This window comes from Lethenteron reissneri, unplaced genomic scaffold, assembly GCF_015708825.2.
Source record: "Lethenteron reissneri isolate LAM-NWPU_2019-01 unplaced genomic scaffold, ASM1570882v1 scaffold_1627, whole genome shotgun sequence".
NCBI lineage: Eukaryota > Metazoa > Chordata > Hyperoartia > Petromyzontiformes > Petromyzontidae > Lethenteron > Lethenteron reissneri.
Window position 1 is genome coordinate 6,293 of NW_026891363.1, and position 25,393 is coordinate 31,685.

The following is a 25,393-nucleotide window of genomic DNA, read 5'->3' on the forward strand; positions in this document are numbered from 1 at the left end:
TGTGCACAAGCGTCCTGGTGACGTCACCACCACTTCAAGTTCAAGTATTAGGTGTAGCCCTGTGAGCCATTCGGCTCTTGAATCGGGTACAACCGCAACAAACAAAAACATGAACAAAAACATCTTAAAGTGAATATGTGACTGAGTGCAAACAGAAAATCTAAGAAAAGACAGCAAAATATTGCAGACAAAAAATCACAGTTACACCAACTCTGTGTGCAAAAATCCCAACAGACAACAAATCGATTAACGAATTAAATCGGCTAACCCTCTATAGATTATTGGTTCTTTCTGTTATAAAGTCACGTAAATAGAAAAAAATTATAATAAAATATTGAAAAAATGGCGTGTTTTGCTTTTATTATTTTCCATTTTTTTTTCTTATTTTTTATTTTCCATCGACGCGATTTTACCAAAAGAACCAAGAATATGAATTCCTGCAGTCACGAAAGTTTTAAGTCTAAATTGATCCGCTAAGCCGTCAAGGCAAGTGATCTGTTAATCAATTGCTGTTATAACCGTACCGGCTTCAAGTAGCAGCAGCAGCAGAGAGACACGTGGCACCACTGCAGCTCCCACGTGACAGCGTCTGGCCACGCCCAGCGCGGGTCACGTGTCAGGAAGGGGCGGGGGTTAAGCACCACGTGGGCAGAGCCCCCAGGTGTCATTGGCTGTCTGCGTGGTGTCGTCTGTGGGTCTCTGTGTGGTGAGTCAAGTTCAAGTTCATGTATTAGGTAGAGCCCTGTGAGCCATTCGGTTCTTGAATCGGGTGCAAACTGAAAAAACAAAAAAACATGAACAAAAAAACATCTTAAAGTGACTATGTGCAAACTGAAAAAACAAACAAAAACATGAACAAAAAACATCTTAAAGTGACTATGTGCAAACTGAAAACACAAACAAAAAACTAAAACATGAACAAAAACATCTTAAAGTGACTACGTGCAAACTGAAAAAAACAAAAACATGAACAAAAAACATCTTAAAGTGACTATGTGACTGAGTGCAAACAGAAAATCCAAGAAAAGACAGCAAAATATTGCAGAAAAAAATCACCGTTACACCAACGCTGTGTGCAAACATCCCAGTGGGATGCAAGTCAAACAACCAACAACAACCACAAGACAACTTAGATAGTCGATGGGTCTCTATCAGTAATTCTACATTTGAAGCTTTCGTGACTGCCAGGAGTAGGTTTTTTCGGTAAAGTCACGTAGGTAAAAATACAAATAATATAAAAAATAATAAAAAAAATCACGACGTTTCGCAGGCAACACAAACTTCCTTCATCAGGTGTAAAAAAGCACAGAAAAAAACCTGTACGTCGTGATTTATTATTTTATTTCTATTATTATTTACATTATTTTTTATTATTTATCTCTTCTGTAGTCTATGGGTCTCTGTGACCCCCCCCTCGTGCGGATCGTGAATCGAGGTCAGAATCGACCGACGGCTTGCAATCGAAGTCGATTCTAACGTAATCGCATGGAGGAATCGATCCACGGATCGATCCGACGACATCACCGTTAACCAAATCGCAATGGAGGTAGAAGCCAACAGCTTCCATCGAGTCGCGAAGTTGCCACCTCCTCTACCTCCTCCTCTACCTCCTCCTCTACCTCCTCTACCCCCTCTACCTCCTCTACCTCCTCAATTGCCTCGCGACATCAACGACCCTCCCACAGCAACAGCGGCAGCGGAATCAGCAACAACGAAGTCAACACCCGCCACTGAGGCCTACACCGCCATGCAGCCTGCGGTCTCTGCCCAAGCCGCGTCGCATTCTGCGGGGGAGATTCAGGCGAGGGGCGGTGGCTGCGAGGAGGAGGAGGAGGAGGAGGAGGATGAAGCGATGCAGTTGCTGACCATCGTAACCGGCGATCTCATCTCCGGCTACGTGGCTCACCTGACGCAGCAGACGGAGCAGCAGCAGCAGCCTGTGCAGCAGCAGCAGCCTCTGCTGCAGCAGGGGCTGCAGCAGCAGCTGCAGCAGCAGCTTCAGCAGTTGCAGGAGCAGCTCCCGGCGGTGCAGCAACATCTCCTGCTGTCGCAGCAGCAGCAGCAGCAGCAGTGGATGGAGAAGCTCTGGCAGCAGCAATTCCAGCACATGCAGCAGGTGCAGGAGCAGCTCCAGCAGGTGCAGCGGCAACAGGAGCTTGTGCAGCAGCTGCAGCAGCAGGAGCAGCTCCTGGATGTGCAGCAGCAGCAGCAGCTGCTGCAGGAGCTGCAGAAGAAGTATCAGCTCCAGGAGGTGCAGCTGATGCGTCGGTTCAAGCAGCTGCACCAAATGCAGCAGGAGCATTTCCAGCAGTTGCAGCAGTTCAAGGAGTGGCAGGAGCTGCAGCGGCAGGCGCGGAAAATACAGCGGCAGCTCCGGGAGGTGCGCTCGCTGCTCCAGACCTCCCGGCGGCTGGTGCGGATGCGTGTGGAGCTTCTGCAGGAGGCGCTCGACACCCGAGGAGACGCGTTGCTGGCGGAGTTCGAAGCCTCCATCCCAGACTTTGTGAGGCGCGCGGAGGAGCTGGCGAAGCAAGTGGACCCGCGCCGGCTGGTCGTGACCCTGGCCTGGCAGGTTCTCACCGCGGGGCCCATGAGCTGGGGCTGCGTGCTGTCCATGGTGGTGTTTTGCGCGCTGCTCGTCAAGAACCTGAGGGCCTCCGGTCGTCTGGGCGACTCGGAGGAGACTTGGCCCTTGACGGACGCGGTGGCCGCTGTGCTGTTGACCACATGCAAGACCTGGCTCATGGAACAGGGAGGCTGGGTGAGGGGTTACACACCGCCACCATCAACACCACAATTTCGCTGGAACAGCGTGTTGGTAATTACAAGCCCATGGTCTGCACAAAATCTAGCAGCCTCCTACCGTTGTTATTGAGTTGATCTGACCCATGTCCTCCAATCGCCACCAGTGTCTCACCACCCAGTGTCTCACTAGCAGTGTCTCACCACCCAGTGTCTCACTACCCAGTGTCTCACTAGCAGTGTCTCACTACCCATTGTCTCACCACCCAGTGTCTCACTACCCAGTGTCTGACCACCCAGTGTCTCACTACCCATTGTCTCACTACCCAGTGTCTCTGTACCAGTGACTCACTACCCGGTGTCTCACTACCCAGTGTCTCACTACCCAGTGTCTCTGTACCAGTGACTCACCACCAGTGTCTCATTACCCGGTGTCTCACTACCCAGTGTCTCACTAGCAGTGTCTCACTACCCAGTGTGTCACTACCCGGTGTCTCAGTGTCTCACTACCCAGTGTCTCTGTACCAGTGTCTCACTACCCAGTGTCTCTCTGCCCAGTGTCTCTGTACCAGTGACTCACCACCAGTGTCTCACTACCCGGTGTCTCACTACCCAGTGTCTCACTAGCAGTGTCTCACTACCCAGTGTCTCACTACCCGGTGTCTCAGTGTCTCACTACCCAGTGTCTCTGTACCAGTGTCTCACTACCCAGTGTCTCTCTACCCAGTGTCTCTCTACCCAGTGTCTCTGTACCAGTGACTCACCACCAGTGTCTCACTACCCGGTGTCTCACTACCCAGTGTCTCACTAGCAGTGTCTCACTACCCAGTGTCTCTGTACCAGTGACTCACCACCAGTGTCTCACTACCCAGTGTCTCACTACCCAGTGTCTCTGTACCAGTGACTCACCACCAGTGTCTCACTACCCGGTGTCGCTCTACCCAGTGTCTCACTACCCAGTGTCTCTGTACCAGTGTCTCACTACCCAGTGTCTCACTACCCAGTGTCTCACTACCCAGTGTCTCTGTATCAGTGACTCACCACCCAGTGTCTCTCTACCCAGTGACTCACCACCAGTATCAGATCAGAGAACAACGCCAAAAGGCGACCAGCACAAGGACAATGCCACGCATATCAGCAGAGCATTTACACCTCGGTGATGATGATGGTGGGGCTCTCTTTCCGTTCTGTTTCTCTGCTGCCACACAGGAGGGCTTCCTGCGAGCGTTCGGGCCGGGGACGCCCACCTAGGAGAGGAGCCGCAGACGCCGAGCTCCGACGGGCAGCGACAGTGAAGACGAGGAGAGAGAGACAGAGAGAGACAGAGAGCGAGACAGAGAGAGACTTTGACTTTTGAAAACTTTATTTCCCCAGCGCAAATTGCGCTGGAATATTGCTGTGCCTTGTAAGCCACTCGGAAGCAACCATTTCTGCAACCAGTGACAAATTAAATGCGTTCAGTCTCAGTGACAATCACCACAAAGCGAACAGCGGCGTCAGTCCCGCACGACTGGACAAGAAACGGGGGGGGGGGGGGGGGTGAGGGGGGGGTCAAAACGTGTAGATCAGTGCATTCTGCACAACTGTACACAGAGCGTCTTTGGCGCACCCCCATTTCTTCAAAAAGTCACTCTCCCCCTCGGCATGACCGTAATAGGCGAACTCTAACTCGAGCCGCGCCTTTATGAGGGCCTGCACCATCGCCAGCACTCCACAGCTACCGCTGCCGCCTTCCAGCCTCCGCTTCCGGGTCGTATAGATCGCCAGTTTGGCCTGGGCGCACACAAAGTTCGCGACGTGCCGCTTGTCGCCCCCCGTCCCGGTCACTCCGTACACAAAGCCGCTCTCGCAAAACGGGGTGCCCAGTCTCCCGAACACCCCCGCCAGGAAACTGAACAGCGGGGCGAGCCTCTTGCATTTGAGGAACTGGTGGGCCAGGTCCTCCCTCAGTCCGCAAAATGCGCACGTGTCCGGAGCTCCCGGCACGGCCCGGCTGACCCACACCGCCGACGGCACAGTCCAGTGCGCTACTCTCCATTGGAGGTCGCCACATCTTTTGGCAGTGGGGGGCCGGTACATATCACGCCACTGGGGGCCAGCGTCCGTCAGGGCAGAGAAATATCCCCTCCACTTCGTGTCTGGCAGCTCCTCCAAGTCCCGGAAGTGCAGCGCCTTTACGCAGGCGGTGTAGAGCTTTTTCTTGTGGACTTCCGCCAGCGAGACACTCCTGCTGTTCTCCATCTTTAATAATTTTCCTCCTCGCGATCAGAGGGGACGGCACAGGAGAAGGTCAGCTGGGGGAAGGAGGGTCCCTCCCTGTCGCCCGACTCTCCCAGCCCCACTCCGAGTCTCTTCATCGCCCGCAGGACTTCCCGCAACAGTTTGGTCCCGGCGAGCATGGAGTGCAGCCCGGCCGCTTCTGAGAGTTCCAGAGCCGTTCTCCACCTTCGCCGGCTAGGGTCCACCAGGTCGCTGACCCTGCTCACCCCTCCGGCAACAAACCGCGCGGCCAGGGTGCGTTCCCCCTTCAGGCCCTGGAAGAGGTCGTTAGCGAGTAGCGGCTCCCGCAGAAAAAGGCTCGCATCATAGTCCGCGGGCGCCCTCTCCCATTCAAGACTACGCCAAGCATCTAGCAGGCTGCGATAATACCTCGGCAGCGGCGACTGGTCTACCAGCCCCAGGTCCGTCAGGAAGAGCTCGCGGCCGTACCCAAGCCTTCCGGCCTGTCTCAGCAAGCCGAGGGCCAGGGCCTTCCAGGGCTGCTCCTCCGGCTCATACAGCAGGCGCCTTATGTCCAGGACCCTGAACGCCATCACCCTGCTGGCGACGCTCACTAGGCCCTGGCCTCCCTCCTCCACTGGCAAACAGAGGACCCCCGGCCTCTGCCAGTGCCTTCCGTGCCAGACGAAGGCGGTGAAAGCCCTCTGTACTTTCGTCAACAGCCAGTCTGGGGGGTGGAGGACTCTGGCCTTATGCCACAGCATGGCCGCCGCCAGGTTATTAACGACGAGGACCCGTCCCCTGTACGACATTTGCGGAGCGAAACGGGCCCACGCCTGCAACCTCCCTCCAATCTTCTCCGCCACATCCTCCCAATTCCTGGCCACAGTGGCCGGGTTACCCAGGTACACCCCCAGGTAATTGGTGCCCTCCGTGCCCCACTCCACCCCCCCTGGGAGCGTCACGGCGCGCATCGTCCCCCGCGGCCCCAGACACAGCGCCTCGCACTTTGGCCAGTTCACCTTTGCGGTGGAGGCGCTCTCGTAGAGGCCGACCGCCCTGTGCACCGCCGCCACGTCTCTCGCGTCGTTGACCACCGCGCACACGTCGTCCGCGTACGCCGAGACCTTTACCGCAGCATTTTCCGTCCCAGGGATAAGGAAGCCCGACAGGGTCCGGTTCAGCGTTAATAATAGCGGCTCGATGCAGAGCGCATAGAGCAGCCCCGAGAGTGGGCATCCCTGCCTAACACCCCTCGTAACGACCAGGGGGGCACGGAGCCGATTATTCAGCTTGAGGAGGCTGGACACATTTGTGTAGAGGAGCCTCACGTACGCAATAAATCCCTGGCCAAACCCAAAAGACCTTAGCACCGCATACATGTAGTCGTGGCTGACTCGGTCAAAAGCCTTCTCTTGATAGAGAAAAAGGAGGCCGGTGTCCAGTCCATGGGTGTCTGCCAGGTCGATCACGTCTCTGACCACCCCGATGTTATCATGGATAGACCGCCCCGGGATACAGCATGTCTGTTCCGGCTGGATGATCCTCCCCGCCGCGCCCTTCAACCGGTTAACCAACGCCTTTGCGACGATCTTATAGTCCGTGCATAACACGGACACCGGCCGCCAGTTCGCTGCGAGGCGCAAGTCCCCCTTCTTGGGCAACAGGGTAACCACTGCTCTCCTGCAACTCTGCGGCAACTCCCCTTTTGCTAGACTCGCATTCAGCACCTCGACCAGGGAAGGGCCGAGCTCACCCCAAAAAGCTTTGAAGAACTCGGCTGGGAGGCCATCGATCCCAGGCGCCTTCCCAGTAGCTAGGCCACTCACCGCAGCCTCCAGTTCCTGGAGGGTGATCAGCCCTTCCAGCTGTTCCATCTCGGGAGGGGTCAGTCTAGGCACACCCTCTAACAATTCCCCAAGAGCATCCCCCTGGATGCTTTCTGCAGTAAACAGATCCTGGTAAAAAGCCCTAACGACCCTAGCGATGCCCTCGTCGCTCGTGTGGACTTCACCACTCGGTGCCTGCAGGCTGGAAATAAGGTTTTTGGTGACTGGCTGCCTCTGTTGCCTGAAAAATGATTTGGTAGGCGCATCCATCTTTAGCAGATGTTGCATTCTCTGATTCGCAAAGGCCTTATAGGCTTCCCGGTCTGACACAGACCTCACCAGCCGTTGCTGCTCCAAGAGCGTGCGGTAATCCGCATTAGTTTGGGGTGAGCCCAGCTCTGCTTCCAGCGCCAGCAACTCATCCCGTAACCGCTCTTCCCATTCCCGCCTAGCTGCTGCGTGCTGGCTCATAAACCGCTGGCATAGTGACCCTATCTGTACCTTCCCATTATCCCACCATTGCTGGAGCGTGTCAAAGTTGCCCTTTTGTGTTAGCCACCCCTTCCAGAAGGCCCTGAAAGCTCTCTGGAAGTCCGCATTCTCTAAGAGTTGCAGGTTAAAACGCCAGTAGGGTCTGCGGTGCCCAAGAAGGGGGAGACGCAAGCGCACCGACACCAGGTGGTGGTCGGAAAAACCGGACGGGACCACCCTGCTTTCGCCGAGCAGGTTAGCACCGTCGGCATTCACGTAGAGTCATTCCAGCCGTGCGAGGCTAATCCGCCCTTGTGCACCACACCGGCACCACGTATATTGCCGCTGGGCCGGATGTTGCAGGTGCCACGTGTCGAGTAGGTTTAGCCTCCGTACTATGTCAGCCAATGCCTGCGCAGTCTCCGGGTGAGGCTCGGCGCCATTACGGTCGAGAGTCGGGTCGAGGGTGCAATTAAAATCACCCCCGACGATCGTGAGCACCTCGTCCGAGTCGGCTTCGTCCAGGGTGTCCCTCAGTGCGCCCGAGAAGAAGAGCCCCCTCTCGCGGCTCGCGCTCGGTGCGTACACGTTGACTACCCGCAGCCTGACGTCGCCGAGCACAAACTCGGCCGTAATCAGGTGTCCCTTCACGATCTCCCTAAAGGTCACATGGTCAGGAGTGAATTTTTTGCCGCACACAATCGCGACCCCCCCCGGTTGGCCTCCCCGTGGCTAAAGAAGAACCGGCCGCCCATGAGGTGTTGTCGTTGAGCCTGCAGCGTGGCATCGAGGTGTGTCTCCTGTAGGAGCGCCACTTCGACGTTTTGGTCGACAAGAAAACGACACATGCGTCTCCATTTCTCATCGCTTCGAGCACTATTGCAATTCAGACTCGCCACGCGGACGCCTGACGCCATTGCAATAGGGGGGGGGGGTGGGTGCCACCGGTGGTCACTGCGGAAGGGGGGTGCACCCCTTCCTCAGTTTTTGTACAAACTTCTGCAACCGGTAGCATTTCTGCTGGCTGAAGCCGCATTTATTGGGGTCCCGTTGTATATTTTGTGCGGTGTTCAGGAAGCCCATCACATCGGGGAAGCTCGCTTGGACGCTGACTCGACGCTTCCTGAAGGACGATTGGAGGAAGCTTTGGACGGTTTCGGGTACGTACTCCCGCTCCCCTCCTACTCCCGAAAAAAACATTTCACTGGCTCCTTCGTCGTCGACGTCGGACCCCGACTGCTCTTCGTCGTCAGAGTCCCCGTGTGTGTCGGCGCGTACTCCGGCCGTCACTTCCTCCGACGACCCGGGCGGAACCGGGGTCTCGCCAGGCTCGGGGTGCTCTCCTTCTGTGGCCTCCGCGGCCCCCTCCCCGTCGCACGTCGAGGCGGGTAGAACGTCGTCGTCCCCCTCGGGTGTGACCGCCATCTCTTCCATTGCGCTGCAAGGAGCCGGGGTCTCACCCTGCTCGGGGCGTGCCTCGTCCGCGGGATCCGTGGTCGTCGCCCCGCCGAGCGATGGGGCGGTCCCCTCGGGTGGCGCTGCGCCCTCAGGCGCGACAGGTGGCCCGCAGTCGCTCCTCTGCTCGTGCCGGTGCGGCCGCGGCTGGGTCCGGTGGTCGTCCCTCTGCCTCGGTCGCATCCGGCGGGTGGTTTTGGCCGCCGGCGGCGGCGGCGGCTGTGCTCACCGCGTTCTCCGCCGTGCCCTCACTGCCGCTCCCTGCCGCCCCTTCTGGGCAGCCGTCCGGCTCGGTGGTGCCGCCAGCGGTGCCCGCCCGCTTTGGAAAGGTGCCGTCGCACCCCCCCTCTGCTCGGCTGGCTTTGGCTTTTCGCTTTCATGACCTAACTAGCACGAAGCCATCTTTGTCGCCTTCAGGCGCCGGCTCTGCGCGGCCAGGCGCAGGGTCAGCGCGTTCCTGCTGCTGTTGCTGTTGCTGCTGTGGTTGTGGTTGTTGCTGCTGCTGCTGTTGCTGCTGCTGTTGTTGTTGCTGCTGCCGTTGTTGTGGTTGTTGCTGCTGCTGCTGCTGTTGTTGCTGCTGCTGCTGCCGCTGCTCAGCGTGCGCCGGCACGGGTGGAGCAACGTTCTCCTTGCCCTTGGTCGGGCAGCTCCTCCGGGTGTGGCCGACGCCGCCGCAGCCGAAGCAACGCTGTACAGCCGTGGAGGCGTATACGGTGTAAACGTGTCCCTCGATGGTATACTTCAGGGTCACGTTGAGTTCTGTATTGCCGTCCTTCAATATCATAAATGTCTGTCGCCGCAGCGACATTACATGTGCCATCCTCGTGTCCCTCGTCCGCAATGGCAACATGATGACGCGGGACACTACGGTGCCTAAGCGGAGGAGGTCCCGCTGCAGGTCCGCACATTTCAGGAATGGCGGCGCGCCGGAGAGGAGCACCTTCACGGCAGGCGAGGAGAGGGGGGTGCACTGTAAAAACAGCTCCCCCCCCACGTCCAGCTCCGTCTCTGCAAGGCGCGCCACCATGGCCTCCTCCGCCGTATAAAGGACGACCCCGTGATTTTCCCGTTCGCTAACGAGGATGCCCGCCATGCCAATGACCTCAGCCGCCGCCGCGACGACGGCCTCAACGGTGATCTCGGGCGGGGGGAACACCATCACGCCGTTCCTTCGCGAGAGGGTTTAAAGCTTGGGGTACTGTGCCATGATGCTTGGCGACAGCACCCTAGCGTGCAAAACGCGGCTGCACTACCCCAAATAAATTGGAGGGGAAAATAAATAAATGCACAAAAAATCATAAAGACCCACCTAAACCCACAAGACCCGTGAAACCAAGGAGGAACTCACTAGAAAGAAAGAGTGAGAAAAAAGAACAAAGGAAACCCACACGAGAGAAAGAGAGAGTGCTGCGAGTGAGTGAGTGAGACCAGGGAGAGAGACACAGAGAGAGAGCACACAGACACGGGGGGGGGGGGGGGCGCAGAGAGAGAGACACGGAGGGGGGAGAGAGACACAGAGAGATGGACACGGGGGAGGGACACACAGATAGAGACACGGAGAGGGAGAGAGACACAGAGAGAGACACAGAGATAGACACGGGGGGGGGGGGGGACACAGAGAGAGATACACGGAGGGGGGGAGAGACACAGAGAGAGAGACACACAGAGACAAACACCGAGAGGGACTCAGAAGGAGAGAGACAGAGAGAGAGACACAGAAAAACAGAGAGACACAGAAAGAGAGACACACCGAGAGAGAGGGGGGTGAGAGAGGCAGCCACAGCAGGCCCAAGGCTGCTCGTGGTGCCGTAGGGATGGAAGAAAAACACACAAAACAAATAAAACCAGCACCACGTGAAAGAAACGGAGAACTCACAGTGAAGGAAGAGAAGGATGTTGAACACGACGACTCAATAAACGAAAAAAAAAGCGGGGTAAAGCGTCTATAAACGCGTGGGCACTCTCTCAGCCTAGGCTCAGGCTATCACGTGAGCCCAGGCCTCCATCCACACCAACGTTGGAGCGGGAGCAACAGGTTCGTGCGGCCGCACCCAAACAGGTGGAGAGAGAGAGAGACGAGACACGGAGAGAACGCTTCACGAATTTGGGTGTCATCCTTGCGCAGGGGCCATGCTAATCTTCTCTGTATCGTTCCAATTTTAGTATATGTACGGCCGGATCAGAGAGAGAGAGAGAGACACGGAGAGAGAGACACGGAGAGAGAGACACGGAGAGAGAGAGACACGGAGAGAGAGACACTGAGAGAGAGACACGGAGAGAGAGACACGGAGAGAGAGACACGGAGAGAGAGACACGGAGAGAGAGAGGACACGGAGAGAGAGAGACTGAGAGAGACACGCGGAGAGAGACGGTGAGAGACACGGAGAGAGAGAAACACGGAGAGAGAGACACGGAGAGAGAGACACGGAGAGAGATACACGAAGAGTGAGAGATAGACAGCCATTGATTGAGTTTCACGGTTTTTTCCAAAAACATTTATTGGAAGAAGGCACCTAGGCACAGGTAAAACAGATAAAAATGTCACAGGTAAAACTGGTAAAGGAAGAAAAAATGGCACGAGTGATCAATTCTGGAGAGAAAGAAGGCACAATGAAACAGGTTCGGGGTTTGGGATGAATCAACTCTTTCATTCATATCTGTATACAACCGTCAGTACAGTACTTATAACTGTTAGCACACCACTTTTAACTGTTAGTAGAGTCCTGTTTCATCGTGAAATGTTTGTGTCCCGGTGTCCACGTGTGCCATTTGTTCCCGTGCCATGTTTACCAAATGTCGGCTACTTACACCCCTCGCCTCGGTGTCTCCGCACACGAGCATCGAAGCCGACAACTCTCGTCCAGCACGAGAGACCCTGGGCTCGACGCGAGCGCTGTTGCCAAATCGCTTCGAAGTCTCGTGCTCGGCCCAGACCACAACTGCGCCGTGTTCACGTTCCATTCCTTCTCCATGCCCACGCAGCGGAGGCCCCTCTGGCTATTGCCAGTTGCCCGCGGGTGGGCGAGGCGCAGCGCGTGCAAGATGTCACGCCTCTGTCCCGCTCATGTTCCAGTGTCTGTTCGGGAAATCGAACTCGGCTCTCCGGGTCCAGAACGCAAATGCGCTGAAACCGCGGCGCCACCGCTCCACCGGGCGAGCGTCAATGACGCCTGAACACTTGAAACAGGTTTCTGTGTAGAGCGGTCTCCATCGTGGAGAGGAGCGGTGGTACGGGTGCGGGTATCCATTTGCGACCCTGGTGCGGCCGGGTACGGGTACGGGTAAGGAATCAAAACCCGTTTGCGACCTCTGTCTCTCGTACGTCAACAGCCCGGACAGGTGAGAGCCTCAACAGGTGCACATCGAGCTGCCGATTGAAGGTGGATTGTGCTTGGCTATCAGAATTGTAATATTTATAAACACTGGCGGGATTCTACGAGCTGTCAAGCTCTCTCTTGGTAGCTCTCTGGGGCACGTCAGAAAGTTACAACAACAACAACAAAATCAAAACACGATTGGGCTCGCCGCTAAAACGAATCCATCATCAGGTGTGGTTTTCACCACACCTGGTGATGATTATTATTTTGATGATCGAACTTTCCCGGAGGAGCTGTAACAGTTAAAAACGATACGGACCAATGGCTCAACGTCGATTGTGAAGGCTCATGAAACACACGCGGGATCACGTGCGTGAGATATCGATGGCTTTGTGAACCCCCCCCCCACACAGCAGTCAGCGCACTGTGACCAGGGATCTGACCCGAGTCAGATCCCTGGTCACGGACAGCGTCAGTGGCGAGTGGTGTCCGAACAGGACCTGGGAATTCACCGTTTACCAACACGAACCGACCGGCACCTCCACCAGCCACCACCGCCTGATATCCATCGGCTCCGGTCCCCGCGGCACCGGCGCCGATGCCGCGGATCTCGGACGGATGCGGCACCAATCGCCGGCGGCAATCGAACACCGACGAGCCGCCCGCAACCTCCTCCCGTTCCGTTAGTTGGCGTCCACCGCCCGACACGTCCGGCTCGGAGCTGGCGCCTTCCCCGCCGGCGCCCGGCGCCGCCCCGGCAAGCGGAAGCGCTGCCGCACGAGCTCCACGCCCTCGCGCAGCCGGTGCCCCTTGGGCGACGACGACCGAGCTGCGTTCCTCGGGTGCCGTCGGTGGTCGGAGGAGGCGCTGTCGCCGTCGTCGCCGTGGCCGCCCCGCAGGTCCGCCGACTTGTGCAGGGAGCCGGCCCAGCTGCCGTGGCCGAGCTTGCAGATGCGCGCCTCCCGCTGCTGGTACCGGGGCCCGCCCAGCTCGCCCGGCCGCCAGCCCAGGGCGCCGGCCGTTGGCTCGGCCGCCGCGCTCCACCGGCCGGCGCCGCGCTGCGGGCGCAGGTCCGTGGAGACGGAGGTCAGGGCGCGGCGCCGGAACTCGTGGTGGACTGCTGCTGCTGCTGCTGCAGGTTTGGCGATTTCCCGCGACGATCGCCGGCGCCAGGATGGACGTGGGGGCCAGACGCTCTCCACCGCCGCTCGGCATCGTCACCGCCGTCATGGCCGTCGTCGTCATCGTCGTCGTGGTGGCGGCGCGAGGTGTCATAGTGAGCGATGGACGCGGGCCGCACCAGCGCGGGCAGCGCACCGCCGCCGCCGCCCACCGCCGAGCCCACCGCGCCGCCCGCCCCGCCGCCGACACCGTACGCCGTGGCCGCCGGGACGGGCACTGCTGGTTCATACCGCACGCTCAGGTTGGCGCGGGCAGCCTCCGCCTTCCTCTCGCGCCTCTGCAGCAGCGCGGCGATGTAGGCGGTCGCCTTGTCGGCGCCGAGTGGCGCCGCTACGGTCGCGGTCACCTCGTCGTCCGCGCCGGCGTCGTCGTGGCGACGGTGGCGGCGGGCGCCATCGCTCATCGGAGGAGGTTTTTCCGTCGGGCGACGCGGCGGCGTCGCGGTCGTCGCCGGCGCCTCGCCGGTGCAGGAATGCGGAGCTCTGCATGGCGACGGCGTGCAGCGGGCTCGGGTAGCGGTACACCTTCGGAGCTGTCCCGCGAGCGCAGGTCGCAGTGGAAATGCGGGTCGGGGTCACGACCCGGGCGGAGGTCACGAGGTCGGCGAGCCCGACCGGGGACGTCCGCGCGTCTGAGCCGCCGCCGAGGTCGTCTGCGGAACGAGAGGAAGGAAGATGAGATGCGGAACGCGGACGAGGTGGAGCCGCGCCGGTTGTCTGTGCGGTGGTGGTGGCGGCGAGATGATCACGAGCCACTTCTGAGACCACTTCAAGTGGTCTCCGGTCCGAAGGATCGAAGAACTCACACGACAACTGAGGCCTACGTGGCCGGCTTTCGGTGGTCGAGAGCCCCAGGGCTTGAGAAGGCGACGGTGATTACGTCAATAAACAATAAACATTCAGCATCTTCAGTGATGGTGGACTGGGACTAACATCGGCCCGGCCATATCGTAAACACACCGGCCAATTCGGGATACGGGCAGTTATTTAAGTTTATGATAATATTTTTTTACCCTTTTATCTGGCAACAAAACTGACACCTTTTTCACAAGGAGTCATGTTGCATAGACAACAATACCTGCAGTCGTAATGCAAACAAAAACATAACTCTGATAATGTATGCACTGTACCTTTATCTGACAAGTTTTGTTGCCACATAAAAGGGTAAAAAAACAATTATCATATTTTTCTACTGGCAAATGAGGTCCCAATGGCATTTAAGTTGAGTTCAATAGTCTGTGTGACAAACTGTGCGGCACTCGTAGCTCGCCGTTGTGATGTGGCGACGCGCAATCTAGTTGGCCCATCGTGAGCTGGATCCAAAAAACACCAAACTGGCCAGTGAGGAAAAATCTTTGGGGCTGCCGAACATACGGGAGGCGTCATGGCGACTGAGAGCGCAAAACAGCAACGAAGGGCACACATCTTCTTGGTTCTTTCGGTAAAGTCACGTAGAAGGAAGTAATAAATAATAAAAATAAAACATAATAAAATAATTCTCACGACGTTTCGGCCACAACGCACAGTATCAGTCCTCAGGTGAAGACCAGGTCTGTTCGAGAAGACAGAGTCTGTTTCTTCACCTGAGGACGGCTGCTTGCATTGTGGCCGAAACGTCGTGAGAATTAGTTTTATTATGTTTTATTTTTATATTTTAGTATTTCCTTCTACGTGACTTTACCGAGAGAACCAAGAAGATGATCCCTGCAGTCACGAAGAAGCTTTAAATCGAAAAACGCAGGGCACACAGACGCTCAGCTCAGCCCACGTCAACGTCCCCGCGCTCGGCGCTCACACGGACTTGTCTCTGCTGCTGTGCATTGCAGCTCGCTCAGAGGCCGCTCCACAGCCAACTCGCTTGCCCACTCCACACTGCGGGGAGGCGGTAACGCGGCACAACAACTCATACACACGCGCGCACACACGTAAAACAGGCGCACGACACGCGCACCGACGGATGGACGACGGACGGCCACACGCACGACGGCCCCCCCCCCCCGGTACAAACGCAGACACGGACGGGCGGGCGGACGAGGCTGCTGGGTAATTCCATACCTGGTGGTGGTGCAGCTAAACGAGAAGTGAGGTCAAGTTTTGAAACTTTTCTGTACCAAGCGCTGTTTTGCCAGCAAACACAACCAATAAATCCCCACCCCCCCCCCGTGTAGCCCTGTCGGGTGCATGTGCTGTTGGCGGAGTAAGCACCTAGAAAGGCCCGACACGGCACACGAGGGGGTGGCCAGCGCCACGACCGCCGGCCCCTTGTGTCTCCGAGACCGAGGTTAAACACAGCCCCAACAGGTACCCATTTAAGGCTGAGTCGACCTAGGGAGGCCCAGGAGACCACCGCTCCGGCGAGGAGGAAATCACGAAAGCCTCTCACCCCCGCGTGGAGCGTCAGGCCCCGTTGCATTGGAATAGCGTAGCAGCCGCCATTTCTTCCATCATTAATGTAATAAGATGCAAGTTAATTCATTGCTTTTTCATTTATTTGATTTCGATTTAAAGCTTTCGTGACTGCAGGATTCATATTCTTGGTTCTTTCGGTAAAGTCACGTAGAAGGGAAATCATCACCTAATGATGATTGCTTGTGTTGCAGTCGAAACGTCGTGAGAATTTTTATTGTTTTATATTTATATTATTTATTTTTTCCCTTCTACGTGACTTTACCGAAAGAACCAAGAATATTATTTTACTTAATTTAACATTTTTATTTGTTTACCAGGTAAGCCTCTTTGACAGAAACGACCTGGCCACAACTGATAGCTCGACGCAGTCGCCTCTCCATCACGTGCAAATGTAGCGGCGAGGCAAATCCGCTAAAGGCGTGCTCCTAAATGTGGAGGGAAAAAAACAGAGGACGCGGAGATAAATCCACGCGACCACGTAAACTCCAAATACGCAGCATATATTTACGCAATCTAACCCCCCAAAAAAACCTGTATTATGGATGATATTGGGTCGCGAAAGCCTGCCACGTGTTAAAGCCGACTTAGCCGGTGGTTCCGTTTAATTTCATCACTGTCCGCACTTCCGATGAACACGGTGGCCACGTAGGTTGCTAACGAACGATACAACCGCAAATAGTCCCACCGTGGCCATAAATACACACGGAGATGTCTTCAAGAGAAGCCACAGCGTTGAGGTTGTAGCCACGCGACCCAAGCTACGGACCGCAGAGTGAACCCACAGAGACACACGGTGGCAGGCAGAGTCTCGTATACAGAGGATGCACAAGACTCGTCGAGGATAAATACACACGAGATGTCTTCAAGAGAAAGCACAGCGTTGAGGTTGTAGCCACGCGACCCAGCTACGGACCGCAGAGGTGAACCCACAGAGACACACGGTGGCAGGCAGAGGTCTCGTATACAGAGATGCACAGAGACTCGTCGAGATAAATACACACGGAGATGTCTTCAAGAGAAGCCACAGCGTTGAGGTTGTAGCCACGCGACCCAAGCTACGGACCGCAGAGTAACCCACAGAGACACACGGTGGCAGGCAGAGTCTCGTATACAGAGATGCACAGAGACTCGTCGAGATAAATACACACGGAGATGTCTTCAAGAGAAGCCACAGCGTTGAGGTTGTAGCCACGCGACCCAAGCTACGGACCGCAGAGTGAACCCACAGAGACACACGGTGGCAGGCAGAGTCTCGTATACAGAGATGCACAGAGACTCGTCGAGATAAATACACACGGAGATGTCTTCAAGAGAAGCCACAGCGTTGAGGTTGTAGCCACGCGACCCAAGCTACGGACCGCAGAGTGAACCCACAGAGACACACGGTGGCAGGCAGAGTCTCGTATACAGAGATGCACAGAGACTCGTCGAGATAAATACACACGGAGATGTCTTCAAGAGAAGCCACAGCGTTGAGGTTGTAGCCACGCGACCCAAGCTACGGACCGCAGAGTGAACCCACAAGACACACGGTGGCAGGCAGAGTCTCGTATACAGAGATGCACAGAGACTCGTCGAGATAAATACACACGGAGATGTCTTCAAGAGAAGCCACAGCGTTGAGGTTGTAGCCACGCGACCCAAGCTATGGACCGCAGAGTGAACCCACAGAGACACACGGTGGCAGGCAGAGTCTCGTATACAGAGATGCACAGAGACTCGTCGAGATAAATACACACGGAGATGTCTTCAAGAGAAGCCACAGCGTTGAGGTTGTAGCCACGCGACCCAAGCTACGGACCGCAGAGTTAACCCACAGAGACACACGGTGGCAGGCAGAGTCTCGTATACAGAGATGCACAGAGACTCGTCGAGATAAATACACACGGAGATGTCTTCAAGAGAAGCCACAGCGTTGAGGTTGTAGCCACGCGACCCAAGCTACGGACCGCAGAGTGAACCCACAGAAACACACGGTGGCAGGCAGAGTCTCGTATACAGAGATGCACAGAGACTCGTCGAGATAAATACACACGGAGATGTCTTCAAGAGAAGCCACGCGTTGAGGTTGTAGCCACGCGACCCAAGCTACGGACCGCAGAGTTAACCCACAGAGACACGGTGGCAGGCAGAGTCTCGTATACAGAGATGCACAGAGACTCGTCGAGATAAATACACACGGAGATGTCTTCAAGAGAAGCCACAGCGTTGAGGTTGTAGCCACGCGACCCAAGCTACGGACCGCAGAGTGAACCCACAGAGACACACGGTGGCAGGCAGAGTCTCGTATACAGAGATGCACAGAGACTCGTCGAGATAAATACACACGGAGATGTCTTCAAGAGAAGCCACAGCGTTGAGGTTGTAGCCACGCGACCCAAGCTACGGACCGCAGAGTGAACCCGCTGCGTTCCTTCAACGGAGGAGGTGGAAACAGCGACACGACACGAACTTTCTCTTCTCTCTCTGCTGAAGCCCTTTCGTCGTGTCCAGCAGCAGACATTGGTTGGCATCGAGCGCAACACGCGCGCACGCTCGCGTCAATGCCATATGCGTGCCCCTCTCTCTCCTCTCACACTCGCCCCTGTAGGAGCCCGGCCTTCCTTCCAAACACGACCTTCCTACACGACCTTCCAAGGGAGAGCGGTGGCGCAGCGGTTGGCGCAACTGCGCTGTACGAATCCGCTCACCCGAGTTGGGATTCCTGGCCCGCAGACGTCATCTGAACTGGTAGAGTGCGCTAAGCACTGCGCCACCACTCCCATTGTATCCTCTGCACAAACATGACAACAACTCTGCAAGAGACTAAGATCCCCCGTCTAGCCTTAACAGACTGTAGGTTGCTGTTAGCGAGCACCTATGAAGGCCAGAACGGCACACGAGGTGGTGGGTGGCCAGCACCACGCCCGGCGCCTTTGTATCCCCAGTGCGATGTTTCACACACCGCACCATGTACTCATTTGAGGCTGAGTCGACCTAGGTGAGCCCAGGGCCGGTTCTGATAATCGTCACCGGTGTTGGCCGTGAGCGCCAGGTTCATAGTGCAGCCACACGACACGACACGCAACACACGATACGCAACACCACAGACACGACACGCAACACGCAACACCGCACACACGATACACAACACGCAACACCGCACACACGACACGCAACACCGCACACACACGACACGCAACACCACAGACACGACACGCAACACCGCACACACACGTCACGCAACACCACACACACGATACACACACCACACACACGACACGCAACACCGCACACACACGTCACACAACACCGCACACACACGACACGCCACACAACACCATAGACACGACACGCAACACCGCACACACACGTCACGCAACACCGCACACACACGTCACACAACACCGCACACACACACGCCACACAACACCATAGACACGCCACGCAACACCGCACACACGTCACGCAACACCGCACACACACGTCACGCAACACCGCACACACACGACACGCAACACCGCACACACACGTCACGCAACACCGCACACACACGTCACGCAACACCGCACACACGTCACACAACACCGCACACACGTCACGCAACACCGCACACACGTCACACAACACCGCACACACGTCACGCAACACCGCACACACGTCACGCAACACCGCACACACGTCACGCAACACCGCACACACACGTCACGCAACACCGCACACACGACACACAACACCGCACACACGTCACGCAACACCGCACACACACGCACGCACACGCACACCGCAACACGTCACGCAACACCGCACACGACAACCAACACCGCACACACGTCACGCAACACCGCACACACGTCACGCAACACCGCACACACGACACGCAACACGCACACACGTCACGCAACACCGCACACACGACACACACACACCGCACACACGTCACGCAACACCGCACACACGACACACACACCGCACACACGTCACGCAACACCGCACACACGACACGCAACACCACACACACGTCACGCAACACCGCACACACGTCACGCAACACCGCACACACGACACACAAAACCGCACACGTCACGCAACACCGCACACGACACACAAAACCGCACACACGTCCACAACACCGCACACACGACACACAAAACCGCACACACGTCACGCAACACCGCACACACGACACGCAACACCGCACACACACGTCACGCAACACCGCACACACGACACGCAACACCGCACACACGTCACGCAACACCGCACACACGTCACACAACACCGCACACACGACACACAACACCGCACACACGTCACGCAACACCGCACACACGACACGCAACACCGCACACACACGTCACGCAACACCGCACACACGACACGCAACACCGCACACACACGTCACGCAACACCGCACACACGACACGCAACATCGCACACACACGTCACACAACACCGCACACACGACACGCAACACCGCACACACACGTCACGCAACACCGCACACACGACACGCAACACCGCACACACGTCACGCAACACCGCACACACGTCACACAACACCACACACACGTCACGCAACACCGCACACACGTCACGCAACACCGCACACACGTCACGCAACACCGCACACACACGACACGCAACACCGCACACACGACACGCAACACCGCACACACGTCACACAACACCACACACACGTCACGCAACACCGCACACACGTCACACAACACCACACACACGTCACGCAACACCGCACACACGTCACACAACACCGCACACACACGTCACGCAACACCGCACACACGACACACAACACCGCACACACGTCACGCAACACCGCACACACACGTCACGCAACACCGCACACACACGTCACACAACACCGCACACACGACACACAACACCGCACACACGTCACGCAACACCGCACACACACACCAACAACACCGCACACACACGTCACGCAACACCGCACACACGACACGCAACACCGCACACACGTCACGCAACACCGCACACACGTCACACAACACCACACACACGTCACGCAACACCGCACACACGTCACACAACACCGCACACACACGTCACGCAACACCGCACACACACGTCACGCAACACCGCACACACACGACACGCAACACCGCACACACGACACGCAACACCGCACACACGTCACACACCACCACACACGTCACGCAACACCGCACACACGTCACGCAACACCGCACACACACGTCACGCAACACCGCACACACGTCACACAGCACCGCACACACACGTCACGCAACACCGCACACACACGTCACACAACACCGCACACACGACACGCAACACCGCACACACACGTCACGCAACACCGCACACACGTCACGCAACACCGCACACACGACACGCAACACCACACACACACACACACCACACACACGACACGCAACACCGCACACAACACCACACACACACACACACACCACACACACACACACACCACACACACGACACGCAACACCGCACACACCACGCAACACCACACACACGACACACAACACCACACACGACACACAACACCCACACACGACACACAACACCGCACACACGACACGCAACACCGCCACACGTCACGCAACACCGCACACACACGCAACACCGCACACACGTCACACAACACACACACGACACACAACACCGCACACACGTCACGCAACACCGCACACACGACACACAACACCGCACACCACGTCACGCAACACCGCACACACGACACGCAACACCGCACACACACGTCACGCAACACCGCACACACGACACGTAACACCGCACACACACGTCACGCAACACCCACACACGACACGCAACACGCACACACGTCACGCAACACCGCACACACGTCACACAACACCACACACACGTCACGCAACACCGCACACACGTCACGCAACACCGCACACACACGTCACGCAACACCGCACACACACGACACGCAACACCGCACACACGACACGCAACACAACACGCACACACGCACACAACACCACACACACGTCACGCAACACCGCACACACGTCACACACCCACACACTCACACAACACCGCACACACGTCACACAACACCGCACACACACGTCACGCAACACCGCACACACGACAACAACACCGCACACACGTCACGCAACACCGCACACACACAACACGCAACACCGCACACACGTCACGACACGCAACACCGCACACACGTCACGACACACAACACCACACACACGACACGCACACACCGCACACACCGTCACACAACACCACACACACGACACGCAACACCGCACACACGACACGCAACACCGCACACACCACACACGACACGCAACACCACACACACGACCCAACACCGCACACACCACACACGACACGCAACACCGCACACACGACACGCAACACCGCACACACCACACACGACACGCAACACCGCACACACGACACGCAACACCGCACCACCACCACGACACGCAACACCGCACACACGACACGCAACACCGCACACACCACACACGAACACACACCACACACACACGCAACACCGCACACACCACACACGACACGCAACACCGCACACACGACACGCAACACCGCACACACCACACACGACACAACACCACACTCGACACCAACACCGCACACACGACACGCAACACCGCACACACCACACACGACACGCAACACCACACAACGACACGCAACACCGCACACACCACACACGACACGCAACACCGCACACACGACACGCAACACCGCACACACCACACACACACACAACACCACACTCGACATCACACGCAACACCGCACACACGACACACGCACACCGCACACACACGTCACACACACCGCACACACACACACAACACCGCACACACACACACACACCGCACACACTCACGACACCGCACACACACGTCACGACACGCGTGCGCGCACGGCTCTCTCTCACTCTTTCTTCCCGACTCGCTCGCTCCACTCACTCACCGGCTGATCCTCCTCCGGATCATCATCCGCCTTCCCGTCCGACCGTCTGGGCCCCGGCCATAGCACCGCCGCTGCTGCTGCTGTTGCTGCTGCTGTTGCTGCTGTTGCTGCTGCTGCTGTTGCTGCCGATGTTGCTGCAGCAGCTGCTGTTGCTGTTGCTGTGCTGCTGTGCTGTTGCTGTTGCTGCTGTGCTGCTGTTGCTGCCGCTGTTGTTGCTGCCGCTGTTGCTGCTGCCGCTGTTGCTGCAGCCGCTGTTGCTGCTGCTGCTGCGGGGGCGGTGGTGTCAGGGCGAGCGCCTGTCGCACCGTCGCCTCGTGCTGCTCCCGCAGGAGCCGCAGTTCCCGCAGAGCCGCGACGCTCAACTCCAGCCGCTCGCGAATTCTCTCCGGCGGAGCGGACCGCAGAGTGCCTTGGACATGGTGGTGGTGTGGTGATGGTGGTGTGGTGATGGTGGTGGTGGTGATGGTGGTGATGGTGGGGAATGGTGGGGTGATGGTGGTGATGGTGGTGGTGATGGTGGTGGTGGTGATGGTGGTGATGGTGGTGGTGATGTTGGTGGTGGTGGAGGTGGTAGTAGTAGAGGTGGTGTGGTGGTGATGGTGGTGATGGTGGTGATGATGGTGGTGGTGATGGTGGTGATGGTGGTGTGTGGTGGAGGTGGTGGTGGTGATGGTGGTGATGGGGTGGTGATGGTGGTGGAGGTGGTGGTGGTAATGGTGGTGGTGGTGGTGATGGTGATGACGGTGGTGGTGGAGGTTGGTAGTAGTAGAGTGGTGGTGGTGGTGATGGTGGAGGTTGTGGGTTATGTTGTGATGGTGGTGGTGATGATGATGGTGATGGTGGTAGTGATGATGATGATGTGGTGGTGATGGTGGTGGTGGTGATGCTGCTAATATCGATGAATGTCCGTTACACAACGCGCACTGGAGGAGCAGCAGGAGAGGGGAGGGAAGATCCACCGACTCCCGACAGAGCCACTGCTGCTGCTGTAGTAGTAGTTGTTGTAGTAGTAGCTGTAGTAGCTGTAGTAGCTGTAGTAGTAGCTGTAGTAGCTGTAGTTGTAGTAGCTGTAGGTGTAGTAGCTGTAGCTGTAGTTGTAGTAGCTGTAGTAGCTGTAGCTGTAGTAGTAGTATTGTACGTGACGCGGTGTCGTGGTGGGGTGAGTGGGTCAGGCTCAGGGGGGTTGTTGGGAGGTGCTGAGGGCTGGTGGGTGGGGGTCAGCCAGCCGGTCACTGGCGTCACCCCCCCCCTTCCTGGTGAACATCGCTCATTGGGCAGCAGCTGCCCCCTCCGTCCCTCCCCATTGGCAGACGCCTCCCCCCCCTTGCCTCGCCCTTCCACCTCCCTCCCCCTCCCACCTCCCCCTCCCCTCCCCCTTCCACACCCCCTCCCTCCCACCGCCCCTCCCACCTCCCCCTCCCTCCCCCTTCCACCTCCTCCTCCCTCCCACCGCCCCCTCCCTCCCACCTCCCCCTCCCTCCTCCCTCCACCGCCCCCTCCCTCCCACCTCCCCCTCCCTCCTCCCTCCCACCGCCCCCTCCCTCCCACCTCCCCCTCCCACCTCCCACCCCACCTCCCTCTCCCTTCCTCCTCCCCCTCCCTCCCCTCACAACCCCCCCCTACCTCCCCTCCCACCTCCCCCTCCTCCCCACACCTCCCCCTCCCACCTCCCCCTCCCTCCCCCACCTCCCCCTCCCTCCCCCACCCCCCCTCACACCCCCCCTACCTCCCCCTCCCACCTCCCTCCCCCTTTCACCTCCCCCTCACACCTCCCCCCCTCCCGTACTCCCTCCCCCTCCCACCTGTGTGTACACACCACACGTGTGTGTGAGTCTATGTGTGTGGTGTGAGTCCATAGTGTGTGTAACTCCAAGTATGTGTCTAAAGTCGATGTCTGTCTGTGTGAGTCAATGTATGTGTTCTAAAGTCGATGTCTGTGTGAGTCCATGTATGTGTGTCTAAAGTCGATGTCTGTCTGTGTGAGTCCATGTATGTGTGTCTAAAGTCGATGTCTTTGTGCGTGTGGGTCAATGTTTGTGTGTAAGTCCATGTGTGTGTCTGCACATGAAACAGGAGTTGTGTTGAGATGTTAAAACACAAAACAGAAACCTTTCGCAAGGAATCATGTCACTGAATTAGCCACACGAGGTGCTACTACTGTACGTGTTACATTTTATTTTGGTCTTTCGCTAAGAGTCACCTAGATAGGTTAAACATTAATATGTGTACACCTCCCACCACCCCTGTACCCCCCTACCCCTCCTGCACCCCTCATCCCAGTGGATAGAGTCTACCCTACGCGATATTGACTCTAGACGTGAGTATTGAGAAAGACATCCAAGGAATGTGCTTAAATAAACAACTTAGAGGCCACAATCGATTCTTGGCCAGAGCCTAAGCCACCACCCCTTGCTAATAAGTGACGTGTCGAGTCAACAGCCCACTGAGTCAACACTAAGGACACTGAGTCCTCAACACAGACGCGGGCGGGGTGGGTGGGTTGGAGAGCAGAGACCTCCACTCTCGGTCAAGTCGCGTGCTGACTCGCATCTTGCAGGGCTGCTGCTGCTGCTACTGCTGCACCATTGCTGCTGCTGCTGTGCTGTTGCTGGTACCTCTATCATCCAAGCCTCTCATCATCACCTGCTCCTGTGTGGGTGAGTGGGTGGATGAGTGTGTGGGTGGGTGAGTAGGTGAGTGGATGAGTGGGTGGGTGGGTGGGTGAGTGGGTGGGTGAGTGAGTGGTGGATGAGTGTGTGGGTGAGTGTGTG

At 57.3% G+C, this 25,393-nt stretch overlaps 1 protein-coding gene and 1 non-coding gene across 2 annotated transcripts in view; one reads left to right on the plus strand and one right to left on the minus strand.

Annotated features, from left to right (window-relative positions):
- The first annotated feature begins 1,552 nt into the window (after positions 1 to 1,552).
- The window catches only part of LOC133362806 (uncharacterized), a 33,585-nt gene continuing 9,744 nt past the window's right edge, over positions 1,553 to 25,393 (plus strand). Inside the window, 6 exon segments of the mRNA XM_061581747.1 lie at positions 1,553 to 2,761; positions 8,337 to 8,422; positions 12,722 to 12,791; positions 12,899 to 13,104; positions 13,208 to 13,927; positions 22,952 to 23,041. Coding sequence (XP_061437731.1) covers positions 1,748 to 2,761; positions 8,337 to 8,422; positions 12,722 to 12,791; positions 12,899 to 13,104; positions 13,208 to 13,927; positions 22,952 to 23,041 — 2,186 coding nt within the window. The 5' untranslated portion in view covers positions 1,553 to 1,747.
- Positions 10,798 to 10,902, minus strand: LOC133362808 (U6 spliceosomal RNA). The gene has a single exon (XR_009757533.1). It is a non-coding gene; the product is annotated as a U6 spliceosomal RNA (small nuclear RNA).